This window comes from Anolis carolinensis, chromosome 4 (genome assembly GCF_035594765.1).
Source record: "Anolis carolinensis isolate JA03-04 chromosome 4, rAnoCar3.1.pri, whole genome shotgun sequence".
NCBI lineage: Eukaryota > Metazoa > Chordata > Lepidosauria > Squamata > Dactyloidae > Anolis > Anolis carolinensis.
This window is the reverse complement of record NC_085844.1, coordinates 228,091,635-228,114,919: the sequence shown is the minus strand read 5'-3', so window position 1 is coordinate 228,114,919 and position 23,285 is coordinate 228,091,635. Positions and strand designations below refer to the sequence as shown.

At 38.6% G+C, this 23,285-nt stretch overlaps 1 protein-coding gene across 2 annotated transcripts in view; it reads left to right on the top strand.

The window, feature by feature from the left end:
- prex1 (phosphatidylinositol-3,4,5-trisphosphate dependent Rac exchange factor 1) overlaps positions 1-23,061 on the top strand; it is a 236,824-nt gene extending 213,763 nt beyond the window's left edge. Inside the window, exons 27-40 of one of the 2 annotated variants that reach the window (XM_003220643.4) lie at positions 4,367-4,455; positions 6,123-6,205; positions 7,037-7,127; positions 9,437-9,565; positions 10,577-10,618; positions 11,115-11,332; positions 13,555-13,654; positions 14,791-14,934; positions 15,489-15,603; positions 16,463-16,529; positions 16,927-17,114; positions 18,795-18,897; positions 19,556-19,623; positions 21,570-23,061. In XM_003220643.4, the coding sequence (XP_003220691.2) occupies positions 4,367-4,455; positions 6,123-6,205; positions 7,037-7,127; positions 9,437-9,565; positions 10,577-10,618; positions 11,115-11,332; positions 13,555-13,654; positions 14,791-14,934; positions 15,489-15,603; positions 16,463-16,529; positions 16,927-17,114; positions 18,795-18,897; positions 19,556-19,623; positions 21,570-21,612 (1,480 nt within the window). In that variant the 3' untranslated portion in view covers positions 21,613-23,061. Of the gene's footprint in view, positions 1-4,366; positions 4,456-6,122; positions 6,206-7,036; positions 7,128-9,436; positions 9,566-10,576; positions 10,619-11,114; positions 11,333-13,554; positions 13,655-14,790; positions 14,941-15,488; positions 15,604-16,462; positions 16,530-16,926; positions 17,115-18,794; positions 18,898-19,555; positions 19,624-21,569 lie in introns of both variants that reach the window. The other variant, XM_062978916.1, reaches the window with a different exon arrangement.
- Positions 23,062-23,285: the final 224 nt, after the last annotated feature.

Genomic DNA, 23,285 nt, shown 5'->3' with positions numbered 1-23,285 from the left:
TTCCCATTGAAATCCTGATAAATGTATGTTGGTTAAAATTGTTTTTATTTTTAAATATTGTATTGTTCTTTCATTGTTGTTGTTGTTGTTGTTGTGTGCATCGGAATTTGTTTGTATTTTTTTTTTCAAATGATAATCCAGCCCCTCAACAGTCTGAAGGATTGTGAACCGGCCCTTTGCTTTAAAAGTTTGAGGACCCCTGATCTAGATGATCTAGATCAGGGGTCCCCAAACTAAGGCCTCATTTACCTGGCCCCTGTCCTAAACTTTAGACTTAGGGTTGACCTAAGTCTGAAATGACTTGAAGGCACTCAACAACAACAATCCTAATTTTGGACTGTTTCATAGTCCGGCCCCCCAACAGTCTGAGGGACTGTGAATCGGCCCTCCACTTAAAAAGTTTGAAGACCCCTGGCTTAGTCCCTCAATTAGTGTTCTAACCCATAGGTATAAAGATACATAAAAGCATGGTTGGACCTAGGTAGAGTGAGGCAGCTACTGTAGGCAACCGATTTGGGGTATTCAAAAATAAAAATAAGGTAGAAGTGAATGGAAATAATACAAAGGGTTCATTCAGAGATCATACTTTGTTACATTTTCCTTTGGTGATTTCTTCTTTATCTACCACATGTTGATGGACTACAACTCTCATCATTCTTCAACAATGGCTCTGATTATTAATGGTGTTAGACAACATATACAGGGCTCACATGCTGCCTGTTTTGTGTGTATGTGCCTTAAAGTTGTTTGTTGACGTGGTGACCCCATGAATTTCATAGAATTATAGAGCTGGAAGGGACCACAAGGGCTGTCCTACTCAACCGTCTGCCATACCGGAATCAAAACACTTCTGAAGATGGCCATCCAGTCTCTGTTTGAAAACCTCCAAAGATGGAGAGTCCATAGGGTTTTCTTTGACAAGGTTGTTTTGCCAGTTCCTTTAACTGAAACATAGCCTGGTTTTCCTTGACAGTCTCTCATCCAAGTACTAACACTGCTTAGCTTCCAAGAACAGAAAAGATCTGGTGCCTTTAGAGTATATACAGGCAGTTCCCAAGATAAAACAAGATAGGTTCTGTTGGTCAGTTCTTCACTTCAATTTCTGTCCCTGTGATTATTGGATTTTGAAAAACTTGGCTTATTCTGGAAACAAGGATTGGTGAGAAAGCTTCAGTTGAGACATCTTTCTTCATGATTCACTTTCTTTCAGGAGTGAATTTCCCTTCCTAGGATAGATTTCTCTCACTTCCTGCTGTCTCACCCATATTCTTAACTATGAGTCATTTGTAAGTTGGATGTTTGTAACTCAGGGACTGCATGTATACACAAATGTCCCATTTAAATGACTTTTTTGCTTATGGGTAGAGGTATATCAGGGCACAACGTTACTATGGTATTAATGATATCTGTCACTCATTTTGATGTACAAAAGCAATTCAGAACTCATTAAATGTATATGATGGTTCACATGTAAGGCCAATCTCTTATTGCTGTTTATATTATAGCATAGGGTAACATGCCCGAGCATAGGCTTCTGTGTTTTCTAAGATGCCTTAGCACTGATTTAAGGTAGCACTCTGCTTAAAGGGGTGTGCAGTCAAAGTCCACTGTCAAAAATACATAACATTTAAATCAAAAGGGAAAGAAAGCAAGACCCCCTTTATCTGATTGCTTCTTATTTTGGAGGATTGCCCATCTAGGGATGACCATTCCTAAAGGTACCACCAGATATGGTAAAACATATATGTATTGTCCTTAGGTTTGTTTGAAGTATGACTATTTAGGCTGCTAATATATCCAGGCGCTATAGGCTGTATTTCAGAGGAAGGAACTGGCAAGACCACCTACAAGTATTTCTTGAGGAAGGAAAAGGTCAAGGGATTGCCATAAGTCAACAGGAGACTTGAAGGCACATACACACATATTTAGATGGACTGGGTATTTCTCTTTTGTTGTTCTTGTGGGACCTGGAGTCTTGTGGGATCTGGAACTCAGCATGATAACTAAACAGAGAAAGCTACTGAGTAGTAGCCAAGAGCTGTCAAATATCTATGGTAGTTTGTAGAAAATCCCCAGCATGTTTTGCAATCTGCACATTAAATAAAATAGGCCATGGCAATCCAATTAGAAGTGCTATTTCCTCTCCTTTCTAAATTTAAACCACTGCTGTCATGAGTTTAAAATTTCTAGTCACAGGAATTAATAGCGTTTATGTTCTCTAAGAACTGAGCATTGGACAAATAGAAAAGCACATTTTTCATGGTTTGAAGCCCAGATTTTGACACCATTTTAAGGTTTTTTGGTGGGTGGTAGATTAGTCTGTTGGCAGTGTGACTCAATATAAACCCACATATGCAGTGTGAAACATATGTCAGTGCAATATAAATAATTTTATTAATCATTTCATATGACTCCTATTTCTTCATTGCATTTTGTTTAATGGGTTCTATAATCGCACCTAATTTATCCTGGATGATGTAGTAAGATCAAAGACAGCTTCCCAGAGGAACTATTGCTCATTTTAGAATTTAGATAGAAATGAAAGATGAGAGAGGCTATTCTAGATTATCTCCTTTAGATTCAGAGAGCATACATAACATGTATAACAGAAACTCAAATGCTTTCTGATAGTTCTTAGTTAGGGAATGGATGCTATTAGGTTTACAGGAATGAAAGAGAAGCAAAGAGAAGAGATGCTTGGCATTAGCCATGCTTTGTGGTAGGATCTAATTCATCATCTCTTTGCTTTTATAAGAGTTTATGTTTCCTTTCAGCAGTTCAAAACATGGTGTATCTCTTTCAGAAATGAGGAGAAATCGATACCGTTGGGGAAAGTATGGCAAAAAGATTTGTGCTTGAAAAATAGTAATAGATATTTTTCCTTTCTCCTTATTTCTTTTTCTTATTTTAATAAAAAGGGACAGTGCTTAAGAATCATGTGCCGTCATAGTTTTATTATTATTGCTGTCAACATTTTTATGCCGTAAGTAGATGTAACATGTTCCAAAGTGACATAGATTAAAGACAGCCAAATCGCTACTCAAAAAGGTTTTAGAATTTCATGAGTCCTTTTCCTAATAGAAGATGGTGAAATCTTACATTTCCCTATAGATTCAGACAAAAGCAAAGTGCTGCAGCCTCTTGTCACTTGTACATTCATCCTCATTGTTTTTGCCATCTTAACCACACATTGACATTGCTTTGTTGCATGTTTCCTGGTTTTCATCTGTAAAATGTTGAAGGCTCTCGAAACATGAGTTAAATTTTCATGTCTTGGACTTCCTATGTAAAAACCCGAACAAGCCACTGTCCCTTATATCACAGAACCATAACTGCAGAGGTTAAAATTATCTGAACTCTTATAAGATAAAGCTAAAGGTTTTCCCTTGACATTGAGTCTAGTCATGTCTGACTCTGAGAGTTGGTGCTTATCTCCATTTCTAAGCTGAAGAGCCGGCGTTGTCCATAGACACCTCCAAGGTCATGTGGCTGGCATGACTGCATGGAGTGCTTGTTACCTTTCTGCCAAAGCAGTACCTATTGATCTACTCACATTTGCATGTTTTCGAACTGCTAGGTTGGCAGAAGCTGGGGCTAACAGCAGGAGCTCACCCTGCTCCCTAGATTTGAACCGCCATCCTTTCGATCAGCAAGTTCAGCAGCTCAGAAGTTTAACCCACTGTTCGCCAGGGGCTCCATATATACTCTCATACTCATGCTGAAATATTGCCTTCACAATCAGTTCCACAGCTTTTCTGGCTAGCTATTGCTCAGGGTTACATTTCAAAGATCCATCATTGATTGCTGGCATTAAATAATATCAAAGCACTGATTTCCAAGTCATGCAGGAATGAAAGCGGTAGCATGTAAGAAAAAAAGTAACTTTTATTTCCTTTCTAAATTGTGTTGCTTGATGTTAACAAGTTTTTACAGAAGTGGACAACATTAAGATAATAGAAAAGGTTAAAAATTTTTGAATGAAAGCTGGACTTTGAGCAAAACTAAGCATCCAGATTAGCTACAAATTCCCCATGCTCCAGCATCATGAAGAATGGTGATGGATTTCTTTCTGAATTAGCAGCCTTCTCCTTTTCCCTTTATCATCTTCAGTTGCTCCTGTGAACTCTGGAACAAAGAGTAATGCCCCACTTCTGCAATCCATCTTCATCAGTGGGGAATGAAGCAGGCTAGGACAAAGTTCAAAAGTCTTTTGACACAAAAATACAGTATCCTCTTACTGCACTGAGTTAGGAGAGCCAATGTAAAGCAAATTACACACTTGAAGATAGGCAGGACAGAACTGGAAATGAATCCATGAACTTTCCCTCAAATGTGCTAACTGTGCATCCTTTCCCCTTCTTTTCAGTGAATGTAACAGTAACAGGGACTCAGTGCTTTCCTATACCAGTGTGCGGAGTAACAGCTCTTACCTGGGCAGCGATGAAATGGGATCAGGTGAGTGAATGCCATACTTCCAAGTGAGTTCAAGCAGTCATAGGCTGATAGCCAGAAACTTGCCTATTATTTAGATGCTGACTTTTGTTTCCTTAGTGCTTCCTCTGCTGCCAGCTTCCTTGTCAATCATTAATCTGGATGGATAGGGAATCTTCCCAGATCAGTTTGGCAATCACATCCTGGTCATTTAAACTGGGAAATTGTCATGTAGAAGCAACCTAGTGCGGTCAACTCTGTTAGTCAGCAACTCTCTAGGTTTCAGGAATATTCTTTCCTTGATCTACCTCTATTAACTTTGGTCTCCCAGTAATAATAATAATAATAATAATAATAATAATAATAATAATAATAATAATAATAAGTTTATTTATATCCCGCCTCCATCTCCCCCGAAGGGGACTCGGGGCGGCTTACAGCACAATCAGATACAAAACAATACAAAATAAAATATGAAACATCAGAAAACAAAACCAATAATAATATATACACAGCAACCGGAAAAAAAAAAAACACAACACGGTATTAAAACATCGAATTAAAAACAATGAGGTTGCAATAGTGGATAAGCAAGGTGCACGTTATTTTTTAAATAAAGTGCCAATAGATTCATTCAAGGTCACATTGGGTAGGGAGGAGCCCTGAATTAATAACAAGTAATCAGGAAAAGAGCGACCAGTACAAAAGGTCGAGGAGTATAGTTGTAATTATGATGGGAATAGGCGATCTTAACCAAAGGCCTGGGTGAAAAGCCAGGTTTTCAGGCTCTTCCGAAACGCCATCAAGGTGGGGGCTTGCCTGATCTCCCTAGGCAACGAGTTCCAGAGCCGGGGGGGCCACTACAGAGAAGGCCCTCTCTCTCGTCCCCACCAACCGCGCTTTTGACACTGGTGGAAGCGAGAGGAGGGCCTCCCCCGACGAACGAAGAGACTGTGCAGGTTCATAGGGGGAGAGACGATCTCGAAGGTAGATGGGTCCCAAACTGTTCAGAGCTTTATAGGTAATCACCAGCACTTTGAATTGGGTCCGGAAAATGAACGGCAGCCAGTGGAGTTCCTTAAACAGGAGGGTTGACCGCTCTCTGTATTGGGCTCCCGTCAGAACCAAGGCTGCCGAGCGTTGAACTAATTGAAGCTTCTGGGCCGTCTTCAAAGGCAGCCCCACATAGAGCGCATTGCAATAATCCAATCTAGAGGTAACTAAGGCGTGGACCACCATGGCCAAGTCAGACTTCACAAGGTATGGTCGCAGTACTAACCAACCCTACCATGCTTAGCCTCTGAAACACATAAAATATGTTCCGATGGCTTGTTTGGCTATGACTTAAACTAGAAATGATAATCAGATCAATTGAGAAATGGTCACCACTGACAAGAAAAAGAAGGGATAATATTTGCTTCTACTTCATTGTTTCCCACATCTCCTGTTGACCCATCTAGCAGATTTATACTTCCTTAGAAAGAGATCAAGCCTGATAGCATCTACACAATGATGTAGGCTTCATGGAGGCAAAGGGGAGGGTTCTGAAACTTGGAATATCATTAGTGACTAAAGGAGTGAAAAGAAATGATGGAAAAGCAAAAGATAAGAATTAAAATCAACAAAAATATGCATGGACAAATTCAGAGATATAAGAACATGTCAAAACTTCCTATTTTTTTTAAAATTAGGGGATGAACTTCCCAGTGACATGAGGATACCGTCAGACAAACAAGACAAACTGCACGGTTGCCTTGAACATCTTTTTAATCAGGTAAGTGACCTGAAGAGTTTATATGAAGAATAGATTCATCTGTTAGTTTGCCTTACACTCTCAGAGTACACCTTATTTTCCATGGTTAGCAAAACAACTTGGATTGTGGAGGAAGACTTGGAGACTAAGCTAAAGACATGTCCTGACAGAAGTCTGAAAAACCTAGATATTATTTTGTTTAATCAGGACTTGGGCTCATCTAGTTTAGCATTTTGTTTGTATCACTGGTTAGCTAGAATGCTTCTGGAATATCACTTTCAGGGCCCAAAGGCAATTGTTATGTCTTGTTCACGAAAGCTTTTAAAGTTCATAAATCTATTTTATCTGAATAAAACTGTGACTAAAGCTTGTAAAAACGACAACTCCCAGAATCCTATTGTACATGAATTCGTCCAATCCGTTGTCAACTCTAGTTTAATATCAATCATGTCTTCTTGTCCATTTCTGCCAAGTCCAAGCATTAATGTTAGGTATTATTATTATTATTATTATTATTATTATTATTATTATTATTATATACCATTTTTATTTTAATGAGACTAAATAGCAAATTTTGCATATTTGCTATTATAGGTGTTCCATTATTTTTTGTCAGTAGTTTTGGACTTGTTTTGGGAAAGAACAGTATAGTCGAGAATGTGAACCATATTTCATGTTTGTGGGTCTTACTGGCAGACCTACTATTCTTTAAATTCCTACTTAACAACATTTTTTTATTCTGTTTGAGTCAAAATCTTGCTATTCAGCATCTATGTTTTAGAGCAAGATATGCAGCATTCTTTAGTCTTCTTTTGAAATACCTGGAAAATTGTCATATGATTTTTTTTGCAGGTGGATGCTATCAATGCCCTTCTGAAAGGACCAGTAATAAGCAAGGCTTTTGAAGAAACCAAACATTTTCCAATGGATCACAGTTTTCAAGGTAAACCCATTCCTATGTATCTAATCTATCTTGCTTAAATCCAAGAATTCTCTTCAATGAAACAGTATCTATTATTTAAGCTATCAAAACAACAACAGAAAATTGTGGAGTGGGTAGAATCCAAGGCCTTTAAGAGAGTCCATGCATGTGACACAACTGAACTTCAGCTGAAGATGCATCATGATCATCATCATTCTTTGGGCCCCAAAAATGCCTGATTGAAAGGCAAGCTGCCAGTAGTAATTCAGCTTTACAACTGGCAGCTAGAAAGAACGTGTTTCTTCTATTTTTGCATGTGTTCTTCTAGTATGTAGGATTTCTTGCTGTCTTCTCTTCATTATTTTGCTATTTTCAGAGCTCTTTTCACTCTCACAAACACAACCTTTTCCCAAGGCAACGTGGTTTTCCAGTGCAATGTGGTATTTTTAAGCTAAGGAGGAAATGAGCAGCAGGATAAAAAGCTTAACAACCTCCCTGTTGTTTTCATCTGTTTATCCCACGTGTTTTTTATTTAAGTGTGATTTCCCATGATGGAAATCTGCTCATGAAGAGGTGAGTTCCCTCTTGTTGTTGATGTGTGCCTTCAAGTTGTTTCCAACTTATGGAAACCCATAGGCAAAACCTATCTGGAATTTCTAGTGTATGACTTGCTTGAGGTTACCTAGTGGGGTTTCATGGTCAAGCAGGGAATTGAACCCTGGTCTACAAAGTCATAGCCTGATGCTCAAACCAATACACCACACAGGTGTAGTGGGGACACTCAAGATTTCCTAGTGGTAATTGTAAGATGCCATCAATTGTAAGACACACCCTAATTTCAGTACAATCAGCTCTTCCTATCAACAAAATGTTGACATTAAAAAATATTACATTGACAATTTTGCAACCCCTTTCCTAGTACCCACCAGTCTACAATTAATGCAAAATAAGGGGAGAATGGGGGGGGGGGGAGCACAGCTGATGCATGTTTAAATCCCCTGCGTTTTTATTAATCATAATATTGTAATATATCTGCAATCAAGATAACAATATTCTAATTAATTATTTCCTTTCAAACTACACTTATTCTGGCTATAGTGCTAGAATGGAGCTTCTGGTTTACAGATGTGTCCCAGCTGGTTCAGTTCCATTGGGAATAGGAGTGGTATCCTTAGCATGATGGTACTGGTGGCCAATACACGTATGCAAACTAAGAGCTGTGCTTGGCCTGACAGACCGCCCAGCATCCACTAAGATAAATTTGCTCATCTGTCTCTCACTTGTGAGAGAATAGGTTTGCATATTCAAGTCAGTGTCCTCGCCATTCCTTCAACCTTTCTCTGCAAAAGACATAAAACAGATGTCCCGATCACATGTTATATTTCCTTTTCCTCTCTGCATCTCACTTGATTTATCTTTGCTATATTTCAACTGTTGTGGTTGGAATCCTTTTTAAACTCTTACATTTGGCTTGATCAACAAATGTAGCTTTCCTTTGGTTCTTTGCACACATAGAGGGTAGATGATTGCACTAACTTCCTGAATGCGGATTTTTTTTCCAGGCGTGGATGTTTTATATTTTATTAATTTAGATTGTGTTCCAATTTTGAATTACCAGTAGAACTATAAACAGGCTAGAGATAGAATTTTAGATAGTATATACATACTACATTGCCATTGCAAAAGAAGAAAAGGAAAGAAAAGCTCTGTTCCCCCCATTTTCCACCCAAATAACTTTGTGTTTATCCAGGTGGATGAGGTACTGTTGTGCTGAATTGCTCAGAGTCTGCGCCTACAAGTGGCAGTCATCTAATTAGAGAGTGGTCAGGCAATCTCAAAGTGTGGTGTAATATCCTGTAATGCATTTTGGATTACATCACATTACTAGTGAGCTTAGAAGTGGCGAGCCATTAAACTAGGAGTTGAGAAGACATAGCCCCCAAATGCTGAATGGCAACTTCCAAGGATCCCAACTAGCATTGCTGGTGTTCAAGGATACTTAGAGTTTTAGCCTAACCAGGAAAACTGCTCATTCCTCAGGTCTGTACTACATCAACATTAATAATGTCTAGTTCACCATTACATTATGTTTTAGTGCTTCTATTTGACTGTTACGTTTGTATTGCTGCTTGAGTTACAGGTGATTTTAACTGAATAATGCGGACTCCCTATTAAAGTTGGGGTTTTTTGTTCTTAAACATGACTTCTTGACTAGATCTTCCTTTATTGAGGATTGGGCTTGGTTAGTATTAGCATATTAAAGACTTGCTGTTTAAAATGATTGTGATGCTGCTTGATTGCTTGAACAAGACATCTCTCTTTTTCTACAGAATTTAAGCAGAAAGAGGAAACCACCATTCGAAGTAGGAACAAGATTCAAATCAGCATCCAAGAGGATCCATGGAATCTTCCGCTTCGGATCAAGAACCTTGTCGAGACCATACAAAAATATGTGGAAGGTTTGTGGATAGGGAACCTGGAAAAACATGTGATTAAATTGAGCATTATAAAGAATTTAATGAATAGGGATTGTGGCTAACAATATTGAAGTTACAGTGAAAATTGACAGATATTGTGAAATTCTACCAAAATGAATAAATGATGCTTGATTTTGGATTTAAAAGCATAGATAATTCAGGAAGTTGTCTTAAAGCTGAGTGACACCAGTGGCCCATCTGGATTTGGAGCCAACAATGGGACAACTTCATCCACACCAACTGGCCGCAATACTCCAAGGCTTGAGATAGGCATTTTTTCTCAACTTACATGGGACTATATGAGAATAAATTAGGGGAATCATGGGCTCTGCCATTGAGGAATGAAACGATTTGCATGGCTCTTAATAGCTGGTTCTTAATGGCTTCACCTTTGCACAGACATAGGAGGACTGAACTTTTTCATGTGACAAGGAGTATTTGGTTATATTTAATGATAGACCTTTGGTCCCCTGGGCAATTTGAACAGAAGTCCAATGTGTTCCCTTTCCATTAGAACATCATGCAGCTCTATGTTAGTACATATGAGCCCTAAGGATTAAAGTACAAGGATTCTTTAAATATATTGGGGAATTTTTCACACTGTCAAATTAACATAGAGCGTTTTCATGTTTACTTAATTGCCCCGGTCGGAGAATCATAGAACTGTTCGGTTTTTTTATTGGAGCCAAGCATTGTCAGGGCTTGAACCTGGATTCCTCTCTCCCCAACATTGGGGCTGAGTGCTAGAACCTGTGATATAATTTAAAATAGATGTACCTCTGAACTTCTGTACAGGAATTTATATTTCTTATTGCGTAACCCCACAATCAGCTCATTGAATTAAGAAGGAAAAGTTTCTAGTTACAGTGTGTGATTTCTAAGTCTGCTATAATTCCAACACCTCTTACTAAAATTCAGCTGTAGCTTTAGTTAAGAATCATGTAATTATACATTAGTATTTATATATTACTTATGTTCTCCTTTGCTTTCTAGATGGAAAGAATCAGCTTGTTTTGGCCTTGCTGAAATGCACAGGTAAAGCAGTTCCTTGATGCTCTTTTTGGATAATCTCTTAAAACACCATATGGGAAAAAACATACATTAGCAATAATAATTAAATTGCATGATCGTGTGAATGTAATTCCCTAACAGAATCTTGGTTCAGTGGTGGCCAACTAAGGCAGGTCCAGTTGCTGGTCTTCTCCCCCAGACCCTTTAAAGAGCTACATACATTTACAACAATGCCTCCCCTCAGTCCCTGGAAGTTAGTTAAAGCCCACGTTTGGTTTTAAAAACTAACATTTATAGAGATCAGGCAGTGCACGGAGGTTCTTCCAAATATATTAAAAAGTGAATTGCTACTCCTAAGGTGTCTACTGTCTAGAATAGGACATTCATTTTCTATTTTGCCCAGAAAGGGGGTGGTTCATGAATGTGAGGGTTGAGGGCCACACAAACAGCCTTGTGTCTCTATGCCCAAACCTCTTCTAGTCTATTCTTTCTAATTATGTGGGATTCTTCTCTTTCCCAGATCCTGAACTGCAGTTGAGACGAGATGCGATTTTCTGCCAGGCCTTGGTGGCTGCCATTTGCACATTCTCAGAGCAGTTATTAGGAGCTCTGAACTACAGATACAACAACAATGGGGAGTATGAAGAAAGCAGCAGGGAAGCCAGCAAGAAGTGGCTAGAGCAGATAGCAGCCACTGGGGTGTTGTTCAACTACCAGTCTTTACTCTCTCCAAGTGTGGTAAGCATGGGTGGCAGTTTGCTCAAATGAAAACCAAAACAAGGAACTGCTCAAATGCATTTTCTAAGGCTGGGAAAGAGAAACTTTTAAAACAAAATGATATCAGTTCTTTAAAAAATAACCATACAAAAAATAACCATATGTGCCATCAATACCTCAGCCACACGAACGGAGCCACATGCATGTTCTTCAACTGATTGGGCTTCCTGTGCAGAGCATACTGAACTAGATAAAGCAATGGAGTGACACAAATCAGACAATGTCACGTGTTCAAACATTTTTCACCTTGTGTGATAGGTTCACCTTAGGGTTGTCATAAGTCAGAAATGATGTGAAGGTACACCACACTAACAACAATAATTTGAGAACAATGTGGTATAGCAGTTTGAGTGTTGGACTAAAACTCTGAGAGACCAGAGTTTGAAACCTCGCTTGGCCTTGTAAAAATTCACTGGGTGATTGTGGATATGCAACACTCTCTCAGCCATAAAGGAAAGCAATAGCAATCCGCTTCTGAACTAATCTGAGAAGTCCTGTGATAGCTTTGTTTTAGGGTCACTGTAAGTCAGAAATGGCATGAAAGCACACAACAATATGGTAATTGCCTCCTGCCAAAGTGTTCTCTGTGTACAGGTTTTATTGGGATGTGGGTAACTGAGAACCATTATTTTGCCCCTTCGTTCAAGGGTGATGGGAGATCATGCAAGATGCCCCAAATTTTAGGACACAAAAACAAACACCTAAAATAGTAACAGACACCCCTCCCCCCCCCCAAAAAAAGAAAGAAGTCCACTGCTAGCTCTGCAAAAAACCCCAAACATGATAATTTTGAAACAATGTGGGATAGAAGGGGACTGCAATCTATTTCAAAGCTAAATTGCTTCCAGGAGATGTGATTCATCTTGTGGAAATGAGACAGGAACAAGGAGAGCTTTGAAGGCCACAAAAATATAGTTGGAGAGGGGAAAGTTCATTTGTCCTCAGGGTTGCACTTTGCAATCACCTAAATTAAATGCTCTGGTCCCTATCCTATTGAAGTCAATCTTTCTTGGCTTCTACACATCCTAGAAAGCTTTTTTTAAAAAGATAAACATTGTTATTTCCGCATATAAGCTGGTCTCTGCCGGTTGGACTTAGAAATGGATCTGAAATGTGTTGTAGAGGAGATTGTAGAAAATAATACAAATTGTAGTATTTTGTCTACTCTTCTGCCCTCTGCTGGCAAAATGTTATTTTATCAGCACATGAATTAAACCTAGGCTGTATAGGGGAACAGAAACCTAGTTAAACAAATGTTTAATGTTTGGGATGGAAGAATAATGTGTGTGTGTGTGTGGGGGGGGGGGGGCAGGATTGGAAAAAGGCAAAATTATATTTCCATAGAGATGGATACTTCCTATTTTGCGAAGGTATTTTCCTTCAAACAATTGTACTTTAAATGAAGTATCCATGTTGTCTTCATTGCCATTTTCCTGGACCTCAAAATACATACAGAAAGTCTGCCCTGATGTTATGATACAAATATGGAAGAAAAGAAATATATTTGCAAAAAAAATACAGATGAGTGCATATATGTGTGTCTGTACAGATATATATGTCTCTGTGTGCATGCACACATATACTGTGTTTAACTATGTGACTTGAAGGTTGGGTTGCTGACCTGAAGGCTGCCAGGTTCGAATCCCACCTGGGGAGAGAGTGGATGAGCTCCCTCTATCAGCTCCAGCTCCATGCGGGGACATGAGAGAAGCCTCCCACAAGGATGGTAAAACATCAAAACATCCGGGCATCCCCTGGGCAACGTCCTTGCAGACGGCCAATTCTCTCACTCCAGAAGCAACTCCAGTTGCTCCTGACACACACACACACACACACACACAAAACAAAAAACAAAAAACTAATATCAGGTTTGATCAGGATTTTGTTGTAGTTTATCTCTTTTTAACTTGGTTGGTGCTTGAATGGTTCATCTTAATGAATAGAATTGACTGGACTATCAGCCTCATATAAACTCCAGTGGAATTTGGAAGGTAAAGGTAGAATAATATTCCTAGTTAGAATGGCATCATAGGAGACATCTTCAATTAAGATTCACATTGCTTTCGAAGGAATCCACCATTCTTCCTACAGTTTTGCAGATTTAGTAAACAAGCATTTGTGTGTGGTATGAGTATATCTATCCTTTGACCCTATCCATGTGTTTCTGTTTATTTTCCTCTCAGAAAGAAGAGCGAATCATGCTTGAAGATATTCAGGCCACCCTCTCAGAGCTAGACAAAGTCACTTTTTCTTTCAAGCAACTGGATGAGGGTTTTGTAACAAGTAAGTCTATGCCTCATTTTCCTTTATTTTGTGGTTTGTGTTTCCTGAGCATTGTCTAAAGTTAAGGATGAAGAAATTTGAGCCTGTGGGCCAAATGAGACCTGCTTCCTTATCCCACTTGCCTACTTCTTTGAAGCCTCTAGTTGCAGGTTTCCGTATTGTTCCGTACTGTTCACTCTCTCTTATTTAATAGGATAGGGACCAGGGCACTGTCAAAAACTGAAAATGGTTGAAAAATGGAACCAAATCCTTTTTTAGATTGCATATGCAAGATTGAACACTAGATGATCATAAGCTGGCTGAGAGAGTGGGGAGAGGCAGCACATTATTATTATTATTATTATTATTATTATTATTATTATTATTATTACATGCATTTATCCCCCGCCCTTCTCCCCGAGGGGACTCAGAGCGGCTTACATTCTGCCACGAGGGCCAGCAACAAATATACATGGTCGAAACAGCAAACTAAAGGCTGAAAGTGCAGTACATAGCTATGCTTATATCAATGAAAAGAGTGAGTGATTAGAAAGTGGGATGTTAAAAGACTAGGGAAGCCTGTATTGTAGAGTGGTGAATTCTGACTCTGGGTTTTCAAAGACCTCTCCAGGAGGTGAACTCTATTGGTCAAGTGTTCTGACCTGGAATGAACTTATCAGGGAGTTATCTTGATAACATTCATACAGAGGAAGATTAACATAGCCTTCCTTTTAAGTTGGAAGAGTGTGACTTACCCAAGATCACCTAATAGGTTTCTATGGTGAGAAAAGATTTGAACCCTGATCTACTACACCACTCTGGCTCTCCCCAAAACACATGTTTTGTATTTCCATCGAGAGCAGATTCACTGCCCCAGTGATACGAAAGCCACCAGCTGCCATAGGTTAGGTGCTATAAGAAAGTAAGGAAAGAAGAAAAAAAGAAAGAAAGAAGGAAAGAAAGAAAAAGAGAGAAAGAGAGAGAGAGAGAAAGAAAGAGATTTAATTGTTGGACTTCTGATTCAATACATGAAGCTTCTTTGTTACTATATCTCTGTTGCCCAGTGGAGTTTAATTCCAATAATTTTGTCATTGTGTTTCTCCCAGTGTTTCTTCTGCACCTATAACACGCCTGAATGTCTGTCTGTCTTTATCCAGATACTCATGTTTTCTATCACGTTGAAGGAAATCGACAAGTTTTGAAGGTTATCTTCTATCTGGACAATTATTACCTTTCAAAACTGCCGTCCCGATTTCAGAATGGGGGAAGCCTGAAGTTGCATGCGGTGCTTTTTACAAAAGGTGCAGGTGAAATTCTTTTCTCTGGCTTTTTAAAATGCTATTGGCTATGATGTAATTAGAGTAGACTGGGCTCTAATTGAGCCCTGTGTGATAGCAATAAACAATGTCCCCAGTTCATGGTCCTGTCAGAAATTATTAAACTGGAATACTGGTGAAGACTGAGGCAGGGGAAATTAAATTATAAAAATCAAGACAGGTAAAAGTAATTAGGAAAGTTCTTTATACAAAAGGTACAGGATGAGGATAAGCATAAGGTCAATCACAATGAATGGTTGTTTTGGGGGCTTGTTTTATTTTTCAAGGCTGAGATAATATATCAGCTAGTGCCCTCCTGCCTTGTTGGATTGTAAGCCTCACCATACCCAATCAAGTATGGCCACATGGATGACTTGGCTGGGAGATAATGAATGCTGATAATGAATGACAATTGCAAACTACTGTATGTGCAAAAATGTTGTGTGCATTCATATTATAGATTATAGATTAATTTTGGGGATAGACAAAGAAAAACAGATGTAACAAATACATGCACTTTTCCATGAAAACCTTCACAGCTCTCGAAAATCTAGAAGGCCAATCTCAGCCTGGTGGTTTGTCTCTAGAGGAGTTTCAGCAGCAAATTAATTCCACATCTCTTGAGAAGGTGCAGCAGTATTATCGGAAACTCAGGTATGGTGACATTAAAGGAATGACCTTTGTTAATAACCATTGGACAAAAATTTAAATTATATATATTTAAAAAATCATTGCTATTCTGCTTATGTTGAACCTTAGAAGTGGGAAAATGAAAGCAGGGTCAACAGTTTTATTTTAAAGGAGCATCACTCCTTCTAGAGCAGTGGTTCTCAACCTGTGGGTCTCCAGGTGTTTTGGCCTACAACTCCCAGAAATCCCAGCCAGTTTACCAGCTGTTAGGATTTCTGGGAGTTGAAGGTCAAAACATCTGGAGACCCATAGGTTGAGAACCACTGTTCTAGCAGCTTTTGGAGGCTTCTGGCAGCAAGTTCTCCATGTTTTTTGGAAAGAAAATATCAGTGTGGAGGGAGTCCAGGGGCTACATAAATAGACCAAGGAAGGGGCAGTACAACTAAACCTCAGGTCATCTGCTTCCATCTTGGGTTTGGGTGTCCTTACAAACCAATACTTGAAACCAGGATATATTTCTGGTTTATAAGCAGAACAAAAACCAGATTCCCAGTTTGTATTTCATAGAAAATGATTGTTTACCATGCTAGGCTATAAGAGATGAGAGGAGGATGAGAAGCAAGAACATAGGCATGGTTAGTTTCAACTAGTTCACACTGTTTTATGCTGTAACAGGTAAACATAGCTGTTTAACTGGAGATCATATACACATCAATATTTTTATGATAGAAGCTATGAAGACTATTAATTTTTTTACTGCATGCCAAAATTCTTGCAATTCTGACATATTTTTGGGCATGATGAATCAAATGAATCAAAAGAAATACTTGAAATGAACAAATTACTAGCAACTACAGATTATTTATTGGTTGTTTAATTTCAGGACATTTTACCTTGAGAGATCAAACTTGCCTACAGATTCTAATACCACAGCTGTGAAAATCGATCAGGTACAGAAACTTTTATTTCATTTTACATATGTATATAGTTGTGAAAATAGGGTTGAGTACTCTCGAGCTATGATAAATGCTTCTGATGGTGCTTTATCAGGTATAGGCCATAACTTCTAAAAGTTCAAATCAGGCTTGATTGTTTATTCAGGCAGCCTTACATCAACCTGGTGTCCTCCAGTTGTATTGAATCATATCTCTCCAATCAGCACAGCCATTTTGTTTGGAAATGTTATCCAACAAATCCTGGAGGTCAACAGGTTAACGGGAAGCTGTTATAATGAATGATTGTGTAGTGTAAGGGATCAAACTGGGCATAGTTGTCTGTGAGAAGAAAGAACAATAGATAGAGAAGGCAAACATGATCTATTGAGGCATTATTTGTATTCTTCTGCAGCTAATTCGCCCCATCAATGCCATGGATGAACTTTGCAGACTAATGAAATCTTTTGTCAGCGTGAAAGGCAGCCAGTCTGGATATTCTAGCAGTTACATTGCAGGAGCTGGACTGCTACCTATATCCTCTGAACTCTGTTATCGTCTTGGAGCCTGCCAGATTGTAATGTGTGGCACAGGGATGCAAAGGTGAGAGTTGTACATAATAATTCCCTCTCTGGTAAATATTCTTTTTTCCAGAAGTAACTAAGACTCAGAAGAAAGCTTGGAAAGGTTAATACTTTTTGGACTAGACCTTTCAGGTGGGATTCTGAGAGATTCAATACCCCCGAAAACCTCTACATGGCCATGTATATTAGTCCTTTACACCGTTATTTTATGGCTCCATCTAGAGCAGTGGGTCCCATACATTTTTTGACCAGGGCTCACTTGACCAGGGACCACTATTCAACATTAGTACCAAAAGGGTTATGAATCACTTTTTGGTCAACTTTAGATTTGGTTTGGTTATTTGGGGTGCTGATTCAGAAAATTGCATTGGACAGACCACATCAGCTCTAGTTTCTGATCCAGAATATGTGCCATCCAGCAGTCGCCATCTGCTCACCCACAGAAAACCATATTTAATAATCTAGAGCTGATGTGGTCTATCCAATGCAATGGTAAAGGAGCAGAAATTAAATAAATAAATAAAGAGGAAGGAGGTTCATGGACCGGACTTTTGTTCTTGCGGCCCACCCAAAGGTTGAGAATCATTGATCTAGAGTCAGTTGCTGAAACCACAGCAGTCCACAGAGCTATTTTTTCTTTCTTTCATCCTTTTCTTTTGCGTCAGATAGGAAAATTGATTTGCTATTGTGCAGTCTCAAGGGCCCTATGATATATAAGGAAACTCTAGTATTCTCCTACACTACAAAGAGCCATTGTAGTTGCCATCAAGCTACAACAACTAGTGTAGCAGAGGCAATAAGATGGTGACCCTGCCTGCATGGATTGTCTTCTGTCTGGAAGTTGCCCACCCCTGAACTAGAGGCAAACTGTCTCCAGGCTGTACCATTTCATATGGGTTTCTCATGCCAAAGTTCCCAGTTTGTAGTGGAATCTTGCATTCATTTTGTTCCTCAAGAAAGTAATGTGTAAATGTATTGGTTGTCTTGCTCCTTTAAGGAAATTGTCAAAAACTGCACAGATTTCAAGAACAGTTTGCAGTTTGGGACTTAATTTCCATATGGTTTTCTGGGCAGGAAAAGAATTCTTTGCACTGAAACTTTTTCTATGGAGAAATATTATTTTCTGTGCAGTGAATGCATAGATGGTGTGAATTTTGTGATGAATAAGTCTTGAACTGCAAAGATTTTAGTCTTCAATTCCAAAATGAAGGGGGAATACCTAACAAAATAACAAAGAAATATAAAAAAGAAGAAAAGACAAAGGCCAAAATAATTTTAGCTTAATAGTGAGGATTAATAGTATCCGGATTGATAAGACTGTAAACCAACGTTAAGAATATTATTTTCATATAAACTTCAATAATAACATTCTAAATTAGAACTCCCAAAGTGGTCTCACAGAGGGAAATATGAAAATTCACTCTGCTGAAACCACAAATAGGCATTTATTTGTGTTTCTAATATTTACTCAGAGGTAAACACCACAGAATTTAGGTTGCATAGTCAGTTGCATGAGGCCCTTTGTTCTTTCAGATGCTTGGAACTAAAGTTCCATCAACCACACTGGCCCAGACCTCTGTGAGTTGAAGTCCAAAATATCTGGAGGGCCAAATATTGTCTATATCTGGTGTATAGTGCTGCAGTTGAAGCCAGTTGATATGACACTTCCTAATGCAGCATTTTTGTGTTCTCTTTACAGGTGTACATTGAGTGTTTCCTTGGAACAAACAGCTATACTGGCTCGAAGTCATGGGCTCTTGCCTAAGTGTATCATGCAGGCCACAGACATAATGAGAAAACAAGTAAGTATTAGCGAAGGATCCAATAAACCACACCAGTAAATATAAATGTTGCCTATAGTACAGTTCTTTAAATTGCAAGCGGATATGAAGTTAGTAAGTGTGCTCAGGCTCTTGGGTTTTATATGCAAACTATAAATGATACTTATATCACATACTGCAGCCAAAAAGAAGTAGGAAAGTATGTCTATATCAAATACTAATCATCCTGCTAAATATATGGTTAAAACATGTGTATGTAAACATGTAGTTTAAGCAAAATATTTGCAGAAAAATCCTTATGCTTAATGTACAGACAATATGACCCCCCCTTATTTTCAGAGGACACCTTCCTGAACTTACCAAAATAGGAAACCATGGATAATAGCAAACTTGATTGAAATTAACGACAAAAGTGCCAAAAGTGACCAAAGAATTTTGCTTGCAGCATCTAGAAAATTCCCAGAGAATAATTGTTTGCATCCTTTTATGTTTTTGAGAGAAGCACTTTGGGAGTCCTTTCATATTAAGTAAACACAGATGATTGATGTATCACCTGAGTGCATTCCAAAACCACTAACAGGAGTTAATGGGTTTTCAAATACAAATCATGTATTTCTCTTTTTGCATTAGTGCTTTACTTCTAGTACTGCCAATACAATTCAATCTTGTGTTTCCTTAGGGACCAAGGGTTGAAATCTCTGCAAAAAATCTGAAAGTGATGGATCAGATGCCACAGTCTGCGCCGCGGTAGGTGGCTGCCTACAGCTGGGACTTCTCCAGAAACGAAACTTTCAGCATTACATTCTCTCTCTCACACACACACACACACATCAAGCCAGCCTTTTGCTGTGCTCATGAATACCAGCAGTTTATTTATAAGCTGTTCTTCTATCATTTCCTGTTAAGCCTTTTGGGGAGGCTTTTTTCATATAAAAGAGACTAGTTTTCTTGCAACTTTCAGGGTATTATCAGATGCTGAAAGAGTGCTGACTGTCTGGATTACCAGTCAAATAGCTAATAAGCAAAGTTAATTCATGCGCTAATGCTTTTGCTGTGAACTTTAACTGGAAAGGACATTTCTCAGTGATCCAAGGACCATTTAACTCTCCTGGAATTGGCCTTTTGAAAGAGTTTTCCCTAAAAACAAGGCATGTATAGCTTACATGCCTCATTTTGAGGTCAGTAGCACTTTTAGAAGCTTAGATGCAAGTTAGATTCAACCTAAACACCTTGTCTTCAATACAAAAGAATACGTTTTTGGTGAATTTGATGGTAGAGAGTGGGAGGCATTATTTATTTATTTATTTACAGTATTTATATTCCGCCCTTCTCACCCCGAGAGGGTGCAAAACTAATGGGAGCATATTTCTTGGGTTTTGCCATTTCTTGTCTACACCTGGCTTATAAGAAATATTTAACACTTCTTAATCATTGTAATGCTGTATGATGAAATGGGTTTTAGTCATTGAATTGCACAAAACTGTAGTGATTCCTCTAAACAAACACTCTCATCTCACCAGCTTTGGCAACCTCCTTTATGATTTCATTGATCCTTCAGGGTTACCAACTATGTGGCTGATGATTCTGAATAGACTTTTTCTGTGTGCTTGCCTTTTTTGGCCTGTGGGCACAGAGCAGTACTAATCTTATACTTAAAACAGGGTTGCTGTGACACATCTTAAGTGCTGGCCAGTTTCCTAGTTTCATCCTGGCAATAAATATACCAGCACTGTTTTTTTTGAGATGTTGGCTTTAATTTGTTTTTTATCAGAAAAGTATGCCAGTAAAGATGTAGATCATTGAAAAATTTATTTTTTACTCTGTTCTCATTTCAAAGACTTTGGAGAGGAGGCACGAACCCTTTTGTGTTCATAACTTTTGCCAAAGCCAGACCTAAAACCCAATTTGGTTTTTGAAATGTTTTTCTTTCTTTTCTTTTTGGTAAATATTTTAGCATACAATGTTAAGTGTAGTGGAAAGAGCCCTCACCATAGAACAGTGGTTGTCAACCTGTGGGTCCCCAGGTGTTTTGGCCTACAACTCCCAGAAATCCTAGCCAGTTTACCAGCTGTTAGGATTTCTGGGAGTTGGAGACCAAAACATCTGGGGACCCACATGTTGAGAACCACTGCCATAGAGGCTGCCTTGCACACAGAGAATCCCTGCATTATCCAAAATACCAGAAGTAGGACTTCCAACTCAATCTGTAGAAAGCTTCAGCCATTTGGATGAATTGTAATAGTACTTGCCTGGTTGGGGTCCCCAAAGTAAGACCTGTGGGCCAGATGCAGCCCTCCAAGGTCATTTACCTGGCCCCTGTCCTAAACTTTAGGTTTAGGATTAACCTAAGTCTGAAACGACTTGAGGGCACACAACAACAACAATCCTAATTTTGGACTATTTCATCATAGTCTGGCCCCCCAATCATCTGAGAGACCATGAACCGGCCTTCCACTTAAAAAGTTTGAGAACCCCTGCTCTAGACAGCTTGATATATTCATACCATAGAGCATTTATGAGAGAGTTGATGGGTTAACGGCAACAATAACACTTCCAGTACTCCACTGCAGATTACTTTCATTTATCCATTCCTTTAATGGAGATCATTTGAAACAATTCCAGTTACTTTACTGTGCTCTTTTGCCACCACCATTGCTTTTTTCACATTACCCTTTATTCTCAACCTTTTGCAGAATCTATCGGCTCTGTCAACCACCTGCGGATGGAGATTTATAAAAGTGAAGGAAATTTCTTCCCGAGTCCTCGCTGTGTTCAGCAGAGTGTGATGCTACCTGAGCACTGACCCTATCTGATGGCTGTTGGAGCTCAGTTCAGAAGAGAGAGGAAGTTACTGGGTTCTGTGTTTCTTGAGAATCCTGTGCATTAAGAGACTACCTTTACCACTCATCTCTACTGAATTATGTAGGTGGGCATGGGTACTATTTCTGGATTTGCTGAGGAGGTGCTCAAGAACAATCCCCTCCAGTTTGCATTGAGAAATTACCTTCTGCCCCAGATCAGGAAGGATGAAGATGGTCACAGCAGATGGAAAACAAAAACTCTGCAATGTTAGGAATTAACTGGATTGATAGCAGAGCATGGTGGATTTTGACTTTTTGATGAGCAAAGGAAATTCAAAGTGAAGCGCATCTTCCTATCCAAGTTTTGGAATTTCATCCCATTTCCAATGCAGTGTTGGCCAGTGGCCTTGAATAGGAGCCTCAGAAACACTCTTTATATGTACATACCCACTTGCACTTTGAAATCATGACTAGTAACACATCTTCGGTTTCATCAAAGGAATCCTCCTGGAGCTGTTTTCCACTTCATCTCAGTATAAACCAAACTTCATTCTTCAGAGTGTACATTCCATGGGACTTTATACAAGACTGTCTTTTTAATTTTGACTGTAAAGTTCAGGGTTTGCAATTAACACTTTTTGAACTAATGGTCCATTGTGTACTGTTTTAAAGGAGGAGGTAGCAATAAAAGATATTTTTTAAGAAAAAAGAGAATGGAATTATGAAAGAGGGAGCAAAGCAGCTCTGTGCTCCTACAATTTGAACAGATTTTTAAAAATAAGGACAGAACTATCCTTATTTATCAGGAATGGAGGAACTGTTAGAACCTGTTGCTATCTATATGAGAAAAAAGAGTATTTTTTTTCCAAATGGGGCCAATATGCTAGCAGATGCATAGTAGTTCTCTGTTCATTGAAAATAATGTCACGTTATTTAAAACCTTTCAGTATTTAAGTAACCTTTAATAAGTGTTATTTTTTAAAGAACTAGAGTACAGTGGATTATAATTTAAAATTATGGTTGTATATATAATGTTTTCCATTTTATCAGTATTAGCACAAGCACAGGTAGTTTGTTCTAAATTACTTGCTGCAAAGTAATAAAATATATCAACAATCTCAGGCAGGAAATAACATTATTTTGGAGTGAGTGCCTTAAATGACTTATCCATGTTCTTCAAGGAAAAACAATAACAATAAGGGACATGAAAAACCTGTCTTCTTTATCATAATAGATTAAAGCCATAGTCTCCTCTAAAATGCCTATTCTTGGGCATATATATAAGTTCTTTATGCTTTCTTTATCTAGCATGTGGAAGAGGAATATTTTGATTTTGGCTTCAAATAGGGCATTTAATAAACTCCAATATTTCCTAACAATTCAATCCTTCCTCTCTTGTCATACTTTAAAACGGGTTTCCTCCTGTTTTTGCTGACAAAGGCACTTTCTTTAACTTGACGGTTCTAAACTCTGGAAAAGGAAGGCAGTAATATAAACATTATCTGATAAGTGAGCATATTTGAGGCATTGGCTTGAACATAAATCTCATTTATTGCAGGACTGTATATTTAAATAGTGTTTTTTGAATAAATAGCCAGGAGATGGCAG